This window comes from Poecilia reticulata, linkage group LG19 (assembly GCF_000633615.1).
Source record: "Poecilia reticulata strain Guanapo linkage group LG19, Guppy_female_1.0+MT, whole genome shotgun sequence".
NCBI classification, from domain to species: Eukaryota; Metazoa; Chordata; class Actinopteri; order Cyprinodontiformes; family Poeciliidae; genus Poecilia; species Poecilia reticulata.
Window position 1 is genome coordinate 10,586,258 of NC_024349.1, and position 22,399 is coordinate 10,608,656.

Sequence of the window (22,399 nt, forward strand, 5' to 3'; positions counted from 1 at the left end):
TAAATATCACAAAATATGACAAAATTTCAAAGACACATCTCTAACCCTTATTCTCAATGCGATTTAGCTTTGACTAGGCCATAACACACGGACATCAATCCTGCCTCTGCTAAAGAAATGCATTCCCATAGCATGATGCTGACACTACTGTGGAGACAATGTCGGAAAACTGAACACCTTAATGTGTTAGTTTTCCGTCATTCAAATCCTCTATTTTGTTCAGTTTGGTGTTACTACTTTTTTCTTCCACTAAGCAACTGGACGCTGTTTTGTGATGGTCTATCACGGTCTGAGAAATATGGAGTGTGGTGTCACAGAAAAAAAGAGGAAAATAAGTTTGAGGGTGTGAATACTTTTGCATGGCAATGTGAATAAATATTTTCTCCATACAAGGTTGCCGATACGTTYAGTTTTACTGTAATATCTGTGATTAGAGAGGCGGGGAGCCAGGTGTTCTTAAGAACTAAGCTCCGCCCACATTTACCTTAAACGTCCATGACTCAGAAATATGATTGGTTGCAGAATCGATGCGGTTACTTGTAGGGTGAGACATGGCGGAGTTTGTAGTCACAGACAGGGCTGTAAGAGAGTTTTTACAGTTTTCAAAATGCTGAAAGAACTCAAATTCTGGCTTAGTTTCCCTTCGTAGCACGTCASAGTCCAGCTCGAAGTAGCAGAGGTTTATTTATTTATTTTTCTCTCGAGAAGGACGGAGCGTCGGGCGTCGGGTGGGGAGAGAAAAAAAAATGTGTTGTCATCTTTGCTCAGTCAACAGCCTCAGGCAACAAATATGGCTTCTTCTTGTGTATCCTTCATTTAGGGTTGAAAACCGTCCCGAGTGGGTCGAGCGGGACAGTTTTCAGTAGCTCGCCCGAAGTGAGGTCGACTWACRCGGAGAGAGACTTCGAAGCGGGGAGGAGGAGGGGGGAAGGAAGATGGAGCTCCAGCATAAAGAGTTGTTGGAGAAATGCTACCARAACTTAGTGGAGTCYATAACAGACGCGGACCGAGTCGTGGACGTTTTGGCTCGCCGTGGGGCCCTCAGTCAGTCGGAGCTGAGGGAGCTGGGACACCACTGCGTCTCCGGTTCTGAGAAAGTGGACCTTCTCCTGAAGATACTGTTGAGCAAGGACCGGGACTGCTTCGCGGAGTTCTGCACGGCTCTAGAGGCGACTCACCCTCACCTGCACTCCCTGCTGCTGGATGGCACCACAGGTAAGGCACACTCATAACACTTATATACTGTTTAATTACCAGAAAGAGTGGAGCTGCTCCATAAAATAATATTAACTCAAAAACAATTTCGAAACTCTTCTTAGAATAGTAAAACAGACTTATTGACAATTTGATAAAGGGCACAACTTTCCCTTTGGGCCGTCATGTGATTTATACACACACCATTATGCGTGTCGCATTTGTTATGTCACTGAAAGCACCCCCAGCCAGCCTTTTTGTGAAAGCTACTTAATGGACCTAAAATAAATGGATTCAAACAATCAATACAGTAACATGACTGGCTCAATTGTGTCTGTGTGAGAAAATCAATTACCCCAATGTCAAAGTCGAATGAATGAGCTAAGAATTAAATGTGTGTAAGAATGGAGAACATCAGTTGGATTTGTTCTGCTGCAACACAGTTAGTTGCATTGTTACATAAACTGTGGTTGACTGATTAAATGCAAAAAACKGAATGGTCTGTGTTTCACACAACAGTGAAAATTAACCACAACACTTGAACTTTTCCACGTTTTGTCACGTTACAAAGAATTTTATTTTAATAAAGAAAAAATCCAACGGAAGCTTTGTAAGGGACTTGGCACAAGCAAGAGAAGGTACTCTCATCAGATGAGAGCTTTATAGTCTGACATGCAAATGTGAATAAATTCAGGAGCTRTACTTTGACTTCAATTAATTTRCTAATGACATGAAAAATGCCATGGWTTGTGCTTTAATTTAAACAAAATAATCCTTAAATAACACTTRGCTTGTGGAATTTAAACCTTTATCAAGCACCATTCTCRWTGAGCTGTTGGCAGGAATAGAAATGCCCTGAGAGACGCACTGGTCAGATTTTCTGGTCCACATTTATTTCTAAACTGATCCCATTTAAGCTGAATATGATTCCTTTCTAAGTACCATAAATCACAACTTTCAGAATACATATCTTTTTCACCCTGTGATCATAATATAAATGTAACTGTTTTGACAAAGTTAGTATGTAGCCTATTGTAAAAAAAAAAAAAAAAAAAAAAAGATATTTCACAATAGTCTAAAGTCAGAGTTCTCTCACTATGTATCTGGAAATCTACGAATACAGTAAAAACCCAAATGTTGTGGTACAGCCGTTTCTGTACAAATAAGACGCAGCCAAAAATAATAAAAGTCTACTTCATTTACAACTTTCCAACTTTACTCATAGTAATCAGAAAGGAAAAGTGGAAGACATACTGCAAAACCTACCACTGATTGTTTTAGGTCAAGCATAAAATCATCCAATTGCAATCATTTTCACATCATTAACACATCACTATTCTGTGACCCACTGCCTTTAAAAGTTCTCTTTCTCTCACTCCACAATGACTATTTATGACGGTCTTTCTCCTTGAAAYACAAATTCTTACGTTTCGGAAATACCTCTGCATCTGTGAACTCTGTAAGCTAAATAGACTTTGATTTATCTCATGCTCTTGGTGTATTCAGCAGTATAATTCACATTGGTACATGTTCCTTGCTCAGCAGTCTTCCTCACTGCATCTTTATAGGCCAGAAGATTTAGTATTTCCACTGCTAGATGCTCGGTTCGGCCTTAACCATTGTATCATGCCTGGGGAACTCAGTAAGGTGTTAAATAATGTATTCATTGTGTAATTACACATCTATATAGTTTTTTTTTTCATGTGCATGCATGCTTTGTTAATTTGCCATGTGATAAAATGTGTCTGTGCAGTGATGCGTTGTGGGATCGTTGAGGGATCCCACAATGCATCAGAGCTCAAGAGAGCACATGCTGCAATGTGCATCTTCCTGTTGGTAGACACAAAGGTCGCAAATGTGCTAAGGTAACCTTTACTACTGGGCAGACAGGTTCCGCCACTGCACAGCCTAAACATGGGCCTTTCCTTTGGAAACCCAAAACCTGTTACTATCGGTGTATCTAAAACATTTTAAATGTGTATTAGTCACAAAAAAGCCCCAAAAAATGAATGAATGTGGACAGGTTTACTGGTGAACTCTGGGTCATTCTCAAATATCAACTCTGAAATGTTTACTGTGGTAGAAAAAGTCCCTAAAATTGAAATATGATTCATATAACACCATTTTTTGAAGCGCTATGTGTATTTAATAAACTAAGATGGTTGCTGCTTTTATATAACCATTGCTCTAGGACTTGACAGGAGAACCCTTTTTGTTTAGGCATTGTTTCTCCCTTTTCATCAGGAACAATAAAATGATGGCAGCAGATTATCAGGGTGTGTATCATGGCTCGGGTATTATCTTGGTATCAAACTACAAAAGGAAAAACCTGGGATTATTTTCAACAGCAAAATCTTTTTAGCTTCTATATTTTGTTTGTGATATCACTAGTGCTGATATTTCCTTACAACTTTGTTGAAGCCATATATTATGTAAAGATGGTGAGTCTTTAAATTTACAGTAATTAAAAAAAAATATTTAGCTAAATAAAACTACAGTATTGAAGATTTGGTATATTTGGAGAATCTCATTGTACAGACATACTTTTTCTTTTTGCTAAGCACATGTGGACCTCATCCACATTTTGCTTCTTTACAACTTCATTCTTCAATGAATTTTATTGGGATTTTTATGATAGAATAGACTTTTATGTTAGTTTATTGATAAATGATCTGTTGCCATCATTGTATCAATCTTCCAGACCACAGGTCTCCTAGTTAAAGTCTACTCTGCATCAGAATCAGAACCAAACATGGAGAAGCAGTCTCMGTTTTTACCCCCCACCCTCTCTAATCTGGAACCAAGTTCCAGAAAATTGCAAAAATGCTGAAATCCTGACTTGTCTTTGATTAATATTACTGGAACAGCATTAAGTCTGTGTTCCAACTTTTCATCACGTTCCTTTACTTAACCACTGCACTTGCATTAATGTTATGTTTACATTATGTAAATCATTTTGAATTAAAAGTGATTTGAGACAGGAACACCTGCTTGTACGCCTCAATTTCCCTAGTAAATTAAAATTATTTCTTATCTATTCTGTGACAAAAAAGGAAGCCTAAACATTCAGAAGTGCTTGTGTACATGTATATTATGCAGTGTTATGCCAATTTATTTTTGATATTTTATCTGTGTAATGGAATTTAATTTAAATTTGTCCACATAATGTCAAAGTAATGAAAATTCAATAGATAACTATTCCCTCCAACTAGTGAGTCCAGGGTTTACAGCCCCCAGACGTTGCTGAGGAAAATAACTCATGTTTATGTGAAAAAACAATTGATTCTACAAATCAAATGCCAAAAACTGTTGTTTCAAATTGCTGCTTCAATTGAAAGTAGTTCTGAAGTAATGTAAGAAAAAAAAAAATATCACCTGACTCTTCTGCCCAACCCTACCTCTCAATAATTAATTTGAATTTTTTTTGCTCCTTCTTTTCAGCATTTGGTCATCAATAATTTCTCTTTGCAAAAATCAGAATTGTGTGCTGAATTGGGGAGTGCACATCACTTTATAAATTTAACAGCAGCTGCTTTCGCGAACCAGCTCACTGTATGGTTTGCTTTATTTACTTATATTGCAAGGAGCATTTTCTGCTGCTGTTTAATCAGTGACTAATAAATGACCTTAAACAGCCAACGTGTCCATTATTACTAACCTTTTATTTAATGCAAACTGGTTTCCCTCTAGAAGGGTTGCTTTTGATTTCTCAGAAGAGCAAATTAGTTTTTTTGGGTTTTATGTTTGGGCACAAGTACTTGTGATTTTTAGAAAACATGAAACACAAAGTCTAACCTTTGCAAAAATAATTTAAACTTTTCTGTAATGGTTCATTAGGCTTTAGATGTTGGATTCTTTTAAATGATGATTGTTCAATCCCTGAAAACTATAACTCTACAGAGCCGTGTTTGGCCTGGGTGATCACCCAGTCCATATTTTGTGTGATTAGTGTTCTGCTTTTGAAGGTTTGAACAATTTCTATTCAAGTGCTGTTCATTCAATCAAAAAAATGCACAAAGTTTCTGGATGTGCAAAAAATCTCTGAAAACCATGTATAATTTCACAACGACTTCACAAGTATATGCTACCTTGTACTGGTCTACTACATAAGACCTCAAGGAAAAGCTGTATATTTTGTGGTTGCAATGTGCCAAAATGTGGAAAAATTTAAGGGCTATGGGTAATTTTTTAAGATGCTGTATGTGTTAATATTACAGGTCATAGTTGGATGTCTTGGCAAAAAAAAAAATCCTTTTCTCAAAATGGCAAAGTACTTGCCACATATTAAAAAAACGCCTTTTAGTTTAAAATACTTTCAAAAAGCCTAGAAAACTCTTCCTCCAAACCACTTTTAAAAACCTGGTTAGGAGAACAGAATAGACAAATTACTAAGCRACTAAATCTTAATAAAGCATCTAAGCGRCGAGTGTTGGACTGCAGTGTGTTCAAAGTCATAAGACTACCACAGTTCAAACACAGCACACCTTGTCAAAGTCATGGGAAACTCAAGCTGGAGCAAGAACAAAAAGAGCTTGATCCATGCGATGGTACGATTCCTGAGGCACATCAGTCTTTTTCTTTTTTTTTCTTCTTCTTTTTTCTGTCATTTGCTGGGAGAAAAAAACAAGAGTGAAGCATGTTAGCTTGGCTCCATGTAGTCTCTGCTCATAGTATCCCTTAGTTAGAGGGAACCCAGCCAGGCGGGGATTTATTTGGAGTACTGGGACTTGGGTAAATAGAATCGTTTGTCATGGTCCTGGCTGCCCCAGATCTACACTGGACTGCTTCACATCATGGATGGAAGATGCTGATTTAACCAAACTATAAGCTGTTCATTCGTCCGCCAAGTAAGACGTCAGTAAATGTGCAGTGCTGGTTTTTTGATCAAGGCCAGCCTTTTAAACCAAGTTTCCAGCTCTCTGTAGCACTTTATTAGAATTCATTTGATCTTTTCTTTYGAGTTTGTTGGAAACAGTTTAACACTCTTTGCTTTATTGAACCAGTTTAAATCATATATTCTTTTTTATTTGGACCTAATGACAAATCTTTTGGGTTAACGAAAGATGTATTTTAAAGTATACATAAACATATCAGTCTGATATGTTACCAAAACCCATGTAAATTATGATTTCTTTACCTTTTCATTTGAGATAACGATTGCACTTTAAAGAAGAGATTCAWATTTTTTTCAGGATTAAAAAAGTGGGGGAGAACTTATGTAGAACTTATGAAAGAGTAGTATGAACCAATAATTAAAAATCAAATCTACCAGTAAGCAACTTTTTACTCAATACTCATGTTTTGTTTTGTTTTTATTGCTAAAAAGTAATGCATTTCACACATTTTCTGAGAGAGGGATAGGCAGGAAATGAGTGGCATAAACTCTAAATGTGAATATTAAGAGAACCTAATGGTTATTGCTAACCTGTTAGATTCTCRAAAACAATAAAAAGTTATTGTATGGCATAATTGGTMATTTTCACTTTAGGCCAGGGAAGAAATAATAATAATCCATCCATCCATTTTCTTACACTCTTGTCCCTYAGTGGGGTCGGGAGGGTTGCTGGTGCTTCTCCAGCTAACGTTCCGGGCGAGAGGCAGGGTCACCCTGGACAGGTCGCCAGTCTGTCGCATACGGACAAATAATAATAATATTAATACTAAAAAAAAAACAGGTTTTTAGCTCCACCAAAGTAACCCATCGGTATTAAACACCAGAACCACCAGTGAAGAAAGAATTTGTGGTCTGGAGTCAGACTGTTGGCTTACTAAAATGAAAAACTTAACCACACCAGGTTTGCARTTGCCACGCTCCAGCAGCTTGGCTTGGGCGACAGGCAAATCTTCACAAAAACTTGGCTTTTTATTTTTTATTTTGTTTTTTTTTTTATGTTTGTTCAACCCAGACTGGAGAGCTGTCTTTTCTGTCTCCTTTCATTTGGTGTTTTTGTGGTTTCTCACTTTGGATCAGGAACTGCAAGTGCTCTTTCGTTCTGTCTTCATCAAACCTTCCCTCCCTTGAAAGCCTTTTTTTAATGCCAAACAGCAGTTAGGAAAGTCATGAAAACCTTGATTGTTTTTAGAAACTGTCTTGTATTTTTTATTGATTCTCTTGCAGTTAAACTGAGTTTATGTTGGCAAAATCCATATAATCCACCTTAAGTGGGCAGGAGAGCAAAGAGTCTTTGTACGTGAAAATTACGGAGTAATTGGTCGGATGTTATATTTCAAGTGCCGTGCATTCAGACTCTTGAAACCAATAATATATGTAGCATAGAGGATAGACTTTGACTGATCTTGATGTCTACATCTAATGCACATTTTTAGAGGTCTATAAAGAAAAGYTCACAAAAAAGCAAAAATGTCACCCAATTAATATAATTGCAATAGCATCAGAATTACATGTTTGTGTTTTTTTCCCCACATACGACCCTTTAATGATGWATTACAACTGCACTGCTTGATTAGAATTTGTCGACCTGCTGCATAAAAATTCTAGATTTAATTCGTCTAATCAAAGGATTGAGAAAATTAGCAAGTGAATTACCAATAACTGAAAATAAACTGCATTTTATATTTAACCTGATTCTGTTCTGTCATTACTCCCTCATCAGGTAGTCAAATTTCATAGTCTTCTTTATAATGTTAAGTCTTGTTCTTCCATTACAGTTAATTATAAATCACTGTACTCTGTAAAGGGGCTTTTTGCATAGAGGATGGTGTGTTGTTGTCAGAGGAGATAAAAGAAGAAGCTCGAAGACTGCAGCCTCTTTGGGGCCCCGGCGAGTCTGTATTCAAAGTTCCTGCCCAACTGATAATTAGCTACACTCTGTAAGCCCACAGGCTTGTCATCCAAAGTTGGGGAAAGTCCCAGCTTTTATTCCTCCAGCTGGACTTCTTTTTTCCCACTAAAGGTTCCTGATTGTAACTCGAGCTGTGGAGCCTTGATGTGCCACACAATGCCGGAGATAATCATCGACCCATAATGCAGCCACGGAGCTGACTTTAATGTTTTTGTTCGTCCCACAGGGTCTACTTACAGCGTTCTGTCCACCATGCCATCAGACTCAGAGAGCAGCAGCTCACTCAGCAGCTTGGGTGAGTGTGGCACCCCTGGTGAGTTACACATTTAACATGTATAAAGATTTGTGAACAAAACATTTTCTACCCCCCCTACATAAAAGCAGTCTGTTCTGAGGATCCGACCACAGTTTTATAAATAACACTGTGACTGGTTGTTTGCTATTTAGACTGTGAGCACATGCAAGTGATTAGACAGATGTGAGAACGATTTAGAAACACTCTAGCACCATGCACACACACAGACACGCAGAGTTGGTTCATTTGATCATTCTCCCAGGGACGGAGGATTTGAGCAGCACATGCTGCAATACCTATTGCAGCAGTCAACAGTAAAATTGTAATTTTAAACTTGTAGTTTTCCCCCACCCCCAACACTGAAAATAAATAATGGCAGTTGAGAATGTATGCACTTTGCAAATGAACACAATAACAAATGCTCTTTATTTTTGGAGATRTGTCCTGTGACCTTACCAAAATCTGCCTTTTTTTTTTTGGCTTCTTTTTCATTCTAATTCTCAATTTGAAATAGTTACGTAAACAGTTTTATCTTATAGSATGAACTGCTCCTTCTTTTGCAGTTTGTGGAAGGCTTTTACCCTCAGTAACATGCTGACTCCTGYAGGTACCTCTGGTCAAGCCTCTTCCCCTCTTCCTGCCCATGTCGACGTCCATCAGACAAGTGAAAAGATGGATACGGTGCTGTTCCAGCTGAGACAAGTGACTCKTGAGAGGGATGAACTGCTCAAACGTGCGGCCCTCCCTACAGCTGGAAACTCTATTGATGAATGCAGGTATATGTAAACAATTTAATGCTGATCCTTTWGACAAGATGGATAGTTGCAAGAATTCTGTTGGAAAATGACTGGCCTATGGAAACATGAAGCGCTCTAAAATTTCCAGGGAGACTCSAGCACTGACTTTGATAAAACTCATTATTTCTGTTGGTGGGGTGCATCAGTGTCTATCAGACACAGCACTTTGCAAAAAGAATTCGCCTTATGTGATTGACAAAATTTAAAAGTTAAACATCACTAGGCAAGACAAGYTAATGTGTTTAGCATATTTCAACTAGACAATTCAAAGAATTTTAAAAGATGCAAACATAAAACAATCATTGCAGTGGCAAAATAAAATAAAGTAATAAAAATATGGAATCTTTGTAATGAGTTTTGCTTTATTTTTTAAAGCAAAACTACGCATCTGTAGTTTGAGAAGTTGCTTCAGAATGAACTCTACACCTCCTGAGGCCTGTTGATATCCATACAGTATATTARATAGTTTAGCCCCAAGACCTCAGTGGTACACCACATCTTCTCAAATGGCTGCATGTTGTTGAAAAAAATAACATACTGTAATAGGTGGTTGATATTTAATGATCACTGGAGTGAATTTTTTTTTTTATTTCTAGGGAATTTGAAATTTCCCTCATGTGAGCTGTTGATGCGAATGTTGTAGCCAGTTTATTCTAAATGCATAATTGTTAAAATGCGCTTTGTTTGTGTAACTGAATTTTTCTTTCTTTTGTTCCTGTCGGCAGAAATTTTGATGGTTGTGATTGCTCTCTTACACTCAAGTGAATTTCTTCAACCTAACTGGGATTTTATCACTATTTTGCTTCCNATAGTTTAGCCCCAAGACCTCAGTGGTACACCACATCTTCTCAAATGGCTGCATGTTGTTGAAAAAAATAACATACTGTAATAGGTGGTTGATATTTAATGATCACTGGAGTGAATTTTTTTTTTTATTTCTAGGGAATTTGAAATTTCCCTCATGTGAGCTGTTGATGCGAATGTTGTAGCCAGTTTATTCTAAATGCATAATTGTTAAAATGCGCTTTGTTTGTGTAACTGAATTTTTCTTTTTTTTGTTCCTGTCGGCAGAAATTTTGATGGTTGTGATTGCTCTCTTACACTCAAGTGAATTTCTTCAACCTAACTGGGATTTTATCACTATTTTGCTTCCACCTTTACCCTCTGTTAAACAGACTAAGCTCAAGATCAGGCCACGACTACGAGCGTCTAAAGCTGCAGTGCATGAAGGCAATGGCAGACCTGCAGTCCCTGCAGAACCAGCACAGCACCACTCTGAAGAGATGCGAGGAGGCTGTGAAGAAGGCAGACTTCTATCGGTAAGTGGAAAATTTGSTATATGGGATGTTTTTTGTACATTTTTAACAGCCGGTTCTCTTTTGCTGTGTGCATTCATTCTCATGTCAGCGGATTGGTTAGACTGGTTTTAGTCTTCTTTTTGTAAGTCTATAACAYCAGATTCAGAGAGTAGGTTAAAATCAGAGTTGCATCCCTTGCTCATGCCCATTTGACCTCTGTATTCATTAATAAAACACTTTTCATGGCTGAGCATCTGTGCCATGTGGATAAAGCTGCAAACGGAGTGTTTATGGGTCTGTGGAATAAGCTGTCCGGAGTAGACATGGTGGAAAGGCTGGTCCATTTGTGTGATTTAGTGATGCCATACTCTTCCCCCAAACTGTGTGCAACCAACATCTGCCCCCCAATGCAAACAAACAGATGAAGGATTATTGCCGTGTTTAAGCCGCTCCTTCTGGGCCTGTTTTGCTCTCCACAGAAAGTATTTATTTACTGCTTTTTGGTCTGTCCCTGCATTTATCCATGAAGCACCAGGTCAATAGGAAATCACATTCATACCTAAAGGTGAACTGTAATTATATCAGTAGGTCATGTTGACCTCGRCACATCTCTAATGTCAAGATTACTATATGGTAGTACTTGAATTAAAAGGAACAAAGGTCATATGAAGTGGAGGACGCTGCAAAAAGATTTATTCCTCTTGAACTTTTTTCATAATCTAATTAATCACTAAACCTTAGTGATTAATTAGAATTTGTGTATTTTTCTGTGATATAATTAGTATTTGTGTGGCTATGGGCTAAAAAGGTTAAACATGTCTATTATTATGGTTATATTAACAGCAACAAAAAAAGAGAACATTGCAAGACTATTTGAAGTTTTACTTTTAGCATTTTATTCAGAAATACCTGTTATTATACTAAAGGAGTGATGATTTTTTTTTTGTTTAATTTTGTTATATTTGCATAATGCATTTAATGAAGAAAATAAAGTGGGGAATAATCAAAGTACAGCAGCTTCTCCACATAGAGAAATAGTTCAGCTCAGTCAAGTTAGATATTTTTAAGTCTAAGCTTGTTGTTATCTGCTGTCTTGGAGTATTTAATTAGACTGACATAATTCCTTTAAAACAGTCATGTGTATACGTTAATTTCATAGAGAGAAGAGCTGAATTATCTTGCTTGTGCTTCAGCATTAAGAAATTCTGAACTAGAGACAAAATGGGCCACATTAACACAGATATTTTGAAAAACTATTTTTATTCCACTGCATTTGCAACTCCCATGTCTACAAAATTGTTCCATCTAAACCTTTGGATCTTTGCAGCTCCTCCAGATTTAACAGTTTGGCCTCTTGGCTGCATCTGATAAATGCTCTTCCTTCTAAAACACACTGATAACGTCAAGAAAAATATCTCTGTTCAAAGCCAATCCCTTCAGAGTAAAGTTTTTGGGTGTTTTTTTTTTTTTTTTGTAACTGTGAATTCTAGTGTGCTGTTAGAAAAGGCCTCCTCAAGCTCAGTACTTTTCTAGTACTGCTAATATTCTTTGCAGACGTCTGGCGAGTGACCACAACCAGCTAAAAGAAGAGCTGGAGGCTGTGAGGCAGCACAACATCCAGCTGGTTAGAGAGCACAACCATGTGAAGCAGACCTGTGAGGAGCTCAGGAGGCTGCATGAGGAAGACCAGAGGGAGGTGGCTGACATGAGGCTTCTGCACCAGCAGGTAGTTCARCATTTTTACTTTTACACACAAAAAGCATGGATGGAATACAAACCAGGCGCACTATCAGAGSATATTGTTGCATTCCATTCCATCTCTGGATGTCCTTGACATGTGATTAGCTGGATCTAGACATTTGAAACGGAATGTAATTGAAATTCTGTCTTTCAGTCCATTACCTCCAAGGAGAAATCATTGTTTAGACAAATTGGGTCAGACAGTCCTGGTCTTCCCTTATTTCCATGGACCAAACAATTTCTAGAAATTAAAGAAACGACTTGAGATGTGCCTTTCTATTAATTGTTATTTTACTTGACATTTGGTGTATTTAACCTCATTGCAGTTCAAAAGTTGCATCATTAAATCTTTGCATAGCTACAGGGAATACTTTAGAGCAATGTTTGATTGTAATTGCATTTCTTGTTCTCTCTAGAGCCRATGTCTTTATAGGGCAAACTTTGGTCTCGTTCAAATAAGGAAGCAAATTAGCTCAGTGAAGGGACCTTTGTTGTTGACATTTTAGATGTTGATCACACTGTTTAAAGTTCTTCCATTCAAATGTTTCTTGAATATTTTTAAGGAAAATAAGTCTAAATGGTCAGTGTAGAGTTTGACAAACTGGTTAATAGGCTTGGAACATTTAGAGACTTTTGTACTGAGGTTAGGATTTGTTTTTAGGTTTTGTCAATTTGCTGCATTCAAGGYAAAATGTCTCATTTAATCCACRGGCTTTATTACATGTCAAGATTACTATATGGCAGTACTTGAATTAAAAAGAACAAAGGTCATATGAAGTGGAGGATGGTGCAAAAAGATTTATTCCGCTTGAACTTTTTTCATATATTGTCACATTACAACTATAAACTGCAATGCAATTTATTGGAATTTTATTTAATAGACGCCAAMACAAAGTAGTGACATGGGAGGAAAATTATGACTGGTTTGTGTGGTGTGATTTTTGAATACGTAACCAAGCAGTAAATGAAGCAGTAAATATCAGTGTGTAATTTAATCTCCGCATGAATTGAGGCCTGGGAGGTTTGTTAGAAAAGAAGCAGATAAGTCGTTTGACTAAAAGAACATTTTAGGAATTCCTGTATGAAGTTTGCCATAAGCCATGTAGGGSACACAGAAATATGGGTTGTGCAAAGCAGTATGAGGAAAAAAAATTCCAGTCTCCTTGTGTGTTTGAGATTTTTAGAGCCTCCAGAAAGTTTGCCATTGTAATTGCAGCAAAAGGTAATTCTGCAAAGGGTAGAACACAAAAGCCCAGCACATTTTTAAGTCCACATGACTTTGTGTTGGTCTGTTTCATAAAGTCCCAATAAAATGCATTGAACTTTGCTGTAGTAATGTGAGAAAATGTGAATAACAATCAAGCAATATGAATATATCACTTCTACAAAATTTCCTTTTTTGTGCACAGACTTGTAAGACTTGACCAACAATAATGAGATCTACATTTTATTAAACATGGTGAAATCTACTTTGCAAATAAAGCACTTAAAACTTTTAGAAAAGAAAATATTATTTCCAAACTGCAGGTGATGAGAGAAGGATCATCTGATGTGCTGAACAAGCTGTACGAAACAACCGTGGACAAACTGGAGGCAATGAAAAGCGACTACGAAGCTTTGAGGAAGCGGTACAATGAGAAGACGGCCAGTCATAACGCAGACCTGAGCCGTTTGGACCAATTTGAGGAGGAGAATCATCGTTTGCAGAAGACCCTGGACATCCTGTCGAAACAGAGGGATGCTGCTATCCACTACCAGCAGCAGTTCTCCACATCTGTTCAGAGGTAAAGTTGCACAAGTTGGGCACCACAAGTCAACTGAAAACATGATTTTAGAAAAAGTGACTAATGGCTGTTTCAAGTAATTATGCTGCAAACATAGTGCTTGATTTCAGTTCCTGAATGGAGTTCTGCACTCTACAAGTTGTAAAATACAGATAAATARCTGTAAAATCCTTATTTGATTCAGGTTYGACAACACCCAACATGAGCTCTCCAAGGCCACAGTCCAGAATCTGGAGCTCCAGCGAGAGCTGGAGCGTCTGCAGTCGGAGACGACGCGACTTAAAACCCAGCAGCTGAAGGCCGTAAAGGACTGCGATAAGTACAAGGAGGAGCGGGACTCTGTGATCAGCGAATACCGCCTGATCATGAGCGAGAGGGACCAGGTGATCAAAGAGGTGGACAGGCTCCAGACGGGGCTGGAGGTGGCAGAGGCAAAACTCAAGAACAATTCCTCAGAGAGACGAGTGGCCAACGAGGAGTTGGAGGCTTTACAGCAAGTAAGAGCTGAAATGGGGGATTCCTGCGTAGTTTGAAAAAAAAATTGTATGTTTTGGKTTTTTTTCCTGGTAAAGATAAAAATGTAAAAAAAAATGAGTATTGGGGGAATTGTCGTGAAGGTCCTTGTTCTTCCTTTGYTGCGCTTGTTCTTCATCCTTCCTTCCTTGCTTCCCTGCTTGTTTCCTTGTGTCAAAACCTTGTAACCCTTGTGTCTTACATTTTTGCATTCTTTCCTTTCTTGCATTGTTTCTCTTTACTTTTTATCTTCCTTCTACCCTTATTCCTTTCCCTTCTTTCTTCTGTTTTTCYATCCTTGTGCCCTACCTCCATTCTTTCTGTCCTTCCTTCCTTGTACTCTTCTTCCATTTCCTGATTGCATTTCTCTTTTCTTCCTTGTTTCATTCCTTCTCCCCCATTTTTCTGTCTTTCCTAACATCTGTCCGTCCGTCCTTCCYTGTTGTACATTTTCTGGTTTTGCAAGGTTCAGTTTTTATTTAAAGGCTTCCTTGTCTAGAAATATCTTCTATAAATTCTTAGTGACCCTCAGTATTTTTTGTGTCATATGACAGACCAAAAACTCTTTGGACATGAAAAAATGAGTAGGAACTATAAAGTTGGSATAAATGAACATTTCTGCATATGTTTTTGTAACTTGAAGGAGCTAGCTTCAGCGCTGGTGGACAGGGACCGAGCTATTTGCGAAAAGAACGAACTGCTGGAGAAATACTGCCATGAGGTAAAGGACAAAACTGAGGCCCAGAAGGAGCTGAACCAGGCCTGCAAGGACATCGAGACGGTGCGTGAGGAAAGGGATGTGGCCCGCAAAGAGAGAACTGAAGCCATCATCCAAAGGGACCAGCTGCTGCGAGAGTATTACCAGGCCAGACAGGTACCCAGACAGAAGTGATTCATCAGTCCAAACGGTAGGACTGATTTATCCGACTGACAATAATCCTCTCGTCTGACCTCATATTGTATTCAAAGTAAAGCTTGGCAGTTCGCATCCATTGATCTTGTTGAAGCGCATGCATCACCCTTCAGTCTGTTTTCAGTAATTGTTAGATTATTTACAGTCTAACTCAAGAGTTCTGCATTAGGAAAATTGCCATTAATTAAAATGTGGAGCCTCAACCGTTTGACTTTTTAAGAGCCCAGGAAAACTGCACTGCATGAAAAATGAACAGCACAGTGCAGTCTAATTTAGCAGTTGACTTAATTTATCTTCTCAATACACTTAACAGCCTTTCTACAGGAGATTTATGTAGAAAGAAAAGAGGTTTACTCCAGCAGACTGAGTGACCTTTACATTCATTCTGTCTGACAAACCTCATACTGCCCTACTTAATCCAATCTGTGGGTTATTCTGTTCTAAATCAAAAGAGCATGCTTGTTTTTGATTGCTGACCTATATCTTTAGAATATATAAAAGAAGTGTTTTCTTTTGGAAAAACTCACAAAGGCCTTTAGATTTTAAAAATACCAGATAAAACCTTTAAGTCAGAGAAATGCTACTTTGTGTAAATACTTTCTAWGTTTTTCTACAATTACAAATGTCGGTACATTTTAATTAGATTTTTTTGTAAGACGAACAAAAAGTAGCACAACATACCAACATGAATAGTGGGTGGGGAAAGTTGTCTGTTCTTAAAGTTGTTACAAATAAATTTTAAATGTGTGGATTGGATCAATATTCAGCCCCTCTAAAGAAAACTTTGTACATGTAACCTTTGCTGCAATTACAGTTGAAAGTGKTTTATTTGATGTTTCTTCCAGGTCTGGATTTCTTTAGACTTTCAGCAGCACAATTTATTTTATTTTTTTACACTTGGACATGATGATTATCTGTAGCCTAATGTTTTCATCCTTTGCTCCAGAAACAAGACTCTGCCACTCTGGATATGGAACGGGCCAACAAAGAGATTGAGATTCTTAGGAAGCAGTATGAGGCCATTTCTCAGGAGCTTAAGGAGGCGCTGCAAGAGGCAGAGGTCGCTAAATGTCGACGGGACTGGGCCTTCCAGGAGAGGGACAAGATCGTGGCAGAGAGGGAGAGCATTCGGTAAAGAATCTGTTCAAAATGTAGAAATATATTTATTCTGCTTGTTRGTGTAGAGATTTAGACACAAAAATATTCCTTTGTAAGATCTGGCATTATCGTTGTTTTGCAGGACGTTATGCGACAACCTGAGACGAGAGAGAGACAGGGCTGTGAGCGATCTGGCAGATGCTCTTAGAAATCTGGATGATACGAGAAAGCAGAAGAACGATGCTATGCGAGAACTCAAAGAACAAAAGTGTGTCTCTTTTTTTCCCATTACCTTTATTTTCCTCATGCTAGAYGATAGGCCAACTACTACAATGTTATCTTATCCGTGAAGCATTTTGGCTACCATACTTTAAAAAGAAAAAAACATTTCATGTTTTTTTTTTTCAGAGAGAAGTTGGAAGACCAGTTGGAGACAGAAGCCAGATATCGCCAGCTAATGGCTCACAGTTCACATGACTCAGCCATAGACACAGACTCCATAGAGTGGGAAACGGAAGTTGTAGAGCTGGAAAAGCACAGGGTGGGAGTTGGCATGCTTTTTTATTAATTCATTTTGTTAAACAGCAAGTTATTTAAATGCTCGGTAATCAATTAGTAATTGAATATTTGTATTTTTTTTCTAGGATATGGATTTGAAAGCACTTGGTTTTGATATTGCTGAATGYGTAAATGATCCATATTTACCAGGAGATAGTGGGATATTTGTTTCCAAGGTGGACAAAGGAAGTATTGCAGAAGGAAGATTAAGGTAAATGTCTCTTTTACCCCTTTAGATTTAGATTATATGCTAAGAACATTTTGATAATATCATGAATGAAAGTAAAAGCAATCAAAAGTTGATCTCAGATCCTTCACTGTGCAGGGTGAACGACTGGTTGTTGAAGATTAATGATGTGGATCTGACCAATAAGGACAGAAAGCAAGTGATCAAAGCTGTGTTGAGCTGGGAGGGAGTAATCAATATGGTGGTTCGAAGGAGGAAGTCACTCGGAGGACGAGTCATCACCCCAATACAGATTAACCTGGCTGGACACAAAGGTCAGTTTCTTGGTGCAGTTAAACAGTCACCTAAAGTTATAGAGTTGTTTTTGAAATGCTTTGATGAAGTATTTATTTCCCAAGGACTTTTCCAAATGTACTTAATGTTAAAACCACAATCTRTTTTATATGATAGATCAGTACCAAGTAATGTAAGATTGGRATTAAAGAATAGGTCAGTTGTGCAGATKGTCATAATCACTGTAGTGGACAAGGAAAAGTATTATTATGCTGCAGGCTGTTTTAATCTATTTTGAAAGACCCCWATAAAAMACATMAAACTTTCAGATTAWAATGTAACAAAATATTAAAGTTTAAGTGATATTGGTATTTTTCCAATTCTATACAGGCTGCTGTCACACAATTATGTTGTTGATTAACTTAAAAAGCATTTGGYATGTGTTATTAGTGTTTGTCAAGTTAAGCTCTTATATTAAGTCTGTTCTTTTCTTGCTGTCTCAGACTGTGGAATTGGTTTGGAGAGTGGAGTGTTTGTTGCCACATTGGCTGCAGGAAGTCCTGCTGCCAGAGACTGTAATCTCGCTGTTGGTGACAGACTGTTGGCTGTAAGTATCCATCCTAAAATGTAAGTTTACTTAACTTAAGAAGCTTTTAACAAGACTCTGTTGGTGAGCATTCACTGTGGCCTCTAGTGCCCTCTACTGACCTAAGCACAAACTGCARTAAGGTCCCAAACCTGTTCTGTCAAAAAATTTTTTTTTGCTGGATGTTGCTATTTACTGGTGTGTGTGTTGTTGTTTTTTAACAAATTAATGGGAAGTCTGGGGACTTTCCAAACTGCAGAAAGGCCAAACGCAATTTTATAAAGGTAACRGGTTTATAAAAGTGGAACATTGGTATTTGTCAAAGTTTTCAGGTTTTTAAAGATAGTTTTCTGATTACCAACATGCTAAGCTACACAAATCTAAGATTATGTTAATAAGTTAAGTGTGTATTTTACTTTTTTACTGCACGCAGATCAATGGAATTGAACTTCATGACAGATCTCTTTCTGAATGCGAGTCTCTGCTGAGGACCTGTGACAACTCTCTCAGCATCTCCCTCATGAAGGTGAATACACTCAACCTTAACAAAAGAAACATAACGGCTGCAAATTAATCACTTCTGATAATGTATTCTTCATGATTGTGAGTAAATGGACCTCAGGTTATTTTTTTACCATAAGTTTTTTGTAAAATGTGTGTTTTAAACCAAAAAAATGATTCCTATTTTATGCATTAGTCTAAATCTGAAACATGGAACTGTCTAATTTAGATCCTTAACAGTTCCTCCCTCAGAGCTCTTCTGGACAGAATTTATTCGAAGGTTTGAGGGACTCTGAAAAGACCCTGCGTCTCCAATCCGGCGAACTCCACCCCAGAGGCTGCAGGAACTCCAAGCACAACTGCTCAACTCAAACAGACATTTGCAACTGCAAGTCGAGCATCAGACAGGAGGAAGTATGTAAAGATGTATGCGATTCCCTGGAAAACGGYGGCCACAGCAGCAGCACTCATTCCCATCACAAATCCTTCTCCAACTGCTCCCAGCACTCCTGCTCTTTGCCCATGTCCCACAGTCTGTCAGAGCCTCATACAGCATTCAGCTACCAGCGCCAGGAGCTCAGTCCTCGTTCCCTTACATTCACGCCTTTGGTGTCTAACTGCAGCCCCCCTCAGACGCCTGTGGACAGAGGACAGAGCCCACCAGTGAAGGCCAGTGGAGGAACGTGGCCTAAAGTCATAGCTGGGGCTTCTCTCACTGAGTGCACACAGCTGTCCATCTTCAAAAAACCCAAACAGAGGAAGTCCATCTTTGAAGTAAACGCTTTCAGGAGGCCAGAGAYGGCTCCTAAGCTGGACTACATGTCGAAGCATTCGCCACAGAGTTCAGCGTCTGAAACTTCTCAGACGCCTCCCACCCCGCCCACCAGGAGCGACTCGTTTAGATTTAAGCATCGGCAACAAAACAGCTCTGCGTCCGACTCCACCATCACCACTGGCACGCCACCAGCCTCCCTGGCCCTGGCCGCAAGCCCCCATGATGAGGGGTTTGTGGGAAGCCAGGAATATTACACCAACACACCTGCAGGAAAAAACAAAAAGAACTTCAAGGATGAGGAGGAGAGCCGACGGCGGACCGAAGTTCAGGAAAAGAGGAGGTACAGGCCAAAGTCGGCGCCAGCTCTACGRCGGAACGTGACTCCGTTGCACATTCCTGTTCCCATGCAGGTAACTGATCAMAGCTGTAACAAGTGGATAGCTAACTAGATTTATACAATCATACATGTTGAATTTTTTCACCTTGACTCACAGGACAGTGACCCAAAAGTAAGCTATAATGGAAAGGTTTATTTTAATGCATATTCAAGTGTAACTTTTAAATCCAATTGAATTTTCACAGACATTTGACTGAGCTTGAGCAATTTTTCAAACAATAGGAAAAGTTCTAAATGTACAGTTTTTAGATGTGCAGATCTACTAAAGATATACCCCCAAAAGACTGCAGCTGCAATTGTTYTTGATAGCAATGCATATAGAAACCACACTGTTTGGATTTGTTTGAAAACCATGTATTATTTCTTCTACATGTCAGTTATGCCCTGTTCTGTATTGGCCTATCAAATAAACTGAATAAAATTTTATATTTGTACAGTGAGAAAATGTAAAATGGGGCAGAGGAGCATGAATATACTTTGTAATCCCTTGTTTGTAGCTATAATTTCTCGTTTTGTTTGAACAYAGGCTTAGATTAAAGCAATAATTTATCGGTTTTATTTGCTGTTTGTTGTGTTCTGCCAGACTCAGGTTTCCTCTGATGAGCTCTCTCCAGAGCCAGTGGACTTGTTACGCTTCTCTCCTTTGAGAACAAATCGGTACAGCRTGCCATTTGCCCCCCCAAGCTATTTGACGGCACGTAAGTCATCGGCAGGCACATTCTTAAGTAGGCACATTCTTAAGTGGTTCTGATTTGCATTTAAACAGGAGCTGAGTAATTTATTTGTGTAGCCGTCTTTATTTTTTCACTGCAAAAAAAAATAAATAAAATTACAGCTGCAGTTGTCCTTTTATTTATTTGTTTTGTAGACCTTCCACAGCGACGTGCAGCACCATGCCCCTCAATGACTGCTGTGATGAGGAACCCAGTTTACACAGCGTGGAGCCATGAGATCCAGAACTGTCCTCCGGTTCCCAATGTTGATCAACATCCACAAAGGTCATCTCCCAGTCTATCATTTTATGGCTGATTTCGGTATTAAACATTTTWAAAAAAAATACAAGTATCATACTTTTGAATTTCCTGACTCAAAACTAATTGAGACCTAAATGTGTAGTGCTGCATGAAAAAATAAAAAAATAAAAACCAACCATGTACTCTCTGCCCCAGATCTCACGAACAGATGGCATGAGGCAAATTATATCTTGCTCTGGGTTGAATAATTGACYGCCAGGGGACTTGACATAGGCCTCTTTCTCCATTTTTAGCCCCCAGCAACAGGCTCCTCCCAGTTTGGACCTTGGCCACAAGCGCAATGGACACTTGAGTGAGACGAGCCACAGCCAACCACCACACAGCACCAAGTCTTTGCCCTCTGGAGCCAGACTGAGTATGTATGCTTGTTTAGCTTTGATCTAATTTCCAGTTATAAATGTTCTCCAAGCATTAAGCGTTAAGTTTCCTGTATTCATCCAGGCAGCTATTGTCTTTCATAGTAAACAGATGGTTAATTGTTCTTTTACAGTATTTTTACAGTCTGGAAAACTGGAAAAAGAAACCGGATTGTGTATAAAATATGTATTTCAAGACTATTATCTGATTCTTACCCATCTTAACCAACATCATGTTCTTACATCAGTCTGTTCATCCACCAGTTCATCTGTCCTTTCACCCATTTTTCTGTCATAGGAATGACAAYACARCCTTAAAGGTTTATACATTGCTGTAACAACAGTGACTATAGAAGAAATTTATCATAGATTGTCTGACTTCAACTGAACATCTTCAGTCAAGATCATATAATCACAAATATTGTTCTTATAAACAAAAGAACATCATCCATTTCTATTTCAGACCATCTGTTGATTCATCCGTTTGTCACGTTTATTTCGGTCACATATGTACTGTAAGTTTGTTCCTCCGTTCAACCGACATTCTGTTCATCAATCCATCTGTTTATCCATCACCAAATCGTTCATTTGTTTCAGTCCATCCATCCGAGCATCCATGGATTTATCTTTTGCCATCCATTTGTGCATCCACCCAAATCCATCTGTAGTCGGCCATCCCTCTGACAAAAACATTCATCTATCATTCTACTGATCTATCGATCCATCTGTTCATCCATTCATCTGTTCTTTCAAATGCTCCTTTGTCCGTATTTTTTTCTTCCTGATTCCAGATTGTGAAAATATCTTGCGTAWATGAATCAAACTTGTATTTATTCTAAAAAAATAAAWTAAAACCAAAGTCTGGAAAAGAATGTTGAGTGTGTGAGATGCTTACGTTTTCTTTGAATAACCYCCGCCGTKTACCCACTGAAGATGCTGGACGCTGCAAATTGTWGCACAATTTGAGAAGTTCTTGGTTGTCCACAGTGGATATGTTGACAAAATAAAAAGTTTAACCCCACCCCTGTTTTAGTCCACTCAGAGCTGTAAAATACAGTSAGACCTTTTCAGCAGTTCAGAGCAACACTTCATTAAGTATGAATCCAGATTCACTGGTCTCGGGAGGCTAAAGCTGATTGCYARTCCAAGAGAGACTTCTGTCTAATAACACCAGTCAACAATCTTCTAGTTTGAAAATTACAGAGCCTTTAAAGCACTTCTAGTCATAATTGCTGTCTGAAATTAAAATAAAAACTAAAATAAAATTTAAATTTCTGCCCAGTGAAAATGTTTAAAG

General features: G+C 38.4%; 1 protein-coding gene across 4 annotated transcripts in view; it reads left to right on the forward strand.

Moving 5' to 3' along the window:
• The first annotated feature begins 505 nt into the window (after positions 1–505).
• The window catches only part of LOC103481471 (disks large homolog 5), a 32,196-nt gene continuing 10,302 nt past the window's right edge, over positions 506–22,399 (forward strand). Inside the window, exons 1-20 of one of the 4 annotated variants that reach the window (XM_008436932.2) lie at positions 509–728; positions 821–1,215; positions 8,224–8,310; positions 8,900–9,068; positions 10,265–10,408; positions 11,942–12,113; positions 13,655–13,911; positions 14,096–14,408; positions 15,068–15,298; positions 16,284–16,468; positions 16,578–16,703; positions 16,844–16,976; positions 17,080–17,204; positions 17,319–17,494; positions 17,957–18,060; positions 18,473–18,565; positions 18,781–19,725; positions 20,296–20,410; positions 20,581–20,710; positions 20,980–21,101. In XM_008436932.2, the coding sequence (XP_008435154.1) occupies positions 936–1,215; positions 8,224–8,310; positions 8,900–9,068; positions 10,265–10,408; positions 11,942–12,113; positions 13,655–13,911; positions 14,096–14,408; positions 15,068–15,298; positions 16,284–16,468; positions 16,578–16,703; positions 16,844–16,976; positions 17,080–17,204; positions 17,319–17,494; positions 17,957–18,060; positions 18,473–18,565; positions 18,781–19,725; positions 20,296–20,410; positions 20,581–20,710; positions 20,980–21,101 (3,907 nt within the window). In that variant the 5' untranslated portion in view covers positions 509–728; positions 821–935. Of the gene's footprint in view, positions 1,216–8,223; positions 8,311–8,899; positions 9,069–10,264; positions 10,409–11,941; positions 12,114–13,654; positions 13,912–14,095; positions 14,409–15,067; positions 15,299–16,283; positions 16,469–16,577; positions 16,704–16,843; positions 16,977–17,079; positions 17,205–17,318; positions 17,495–17,956; positions 18,061–18,472; positions 18,566–18,780; positions 19,726–20,295; positions 20,411–20,580; positions 20,711–20,979; positions 21,102–22,399 lie in introns of all 4 variants that reach the window. The other 3 variants (XR_001775983.1, XM_008436933.2, XM_017301689.1) reach the window with 3 other exon arrangements.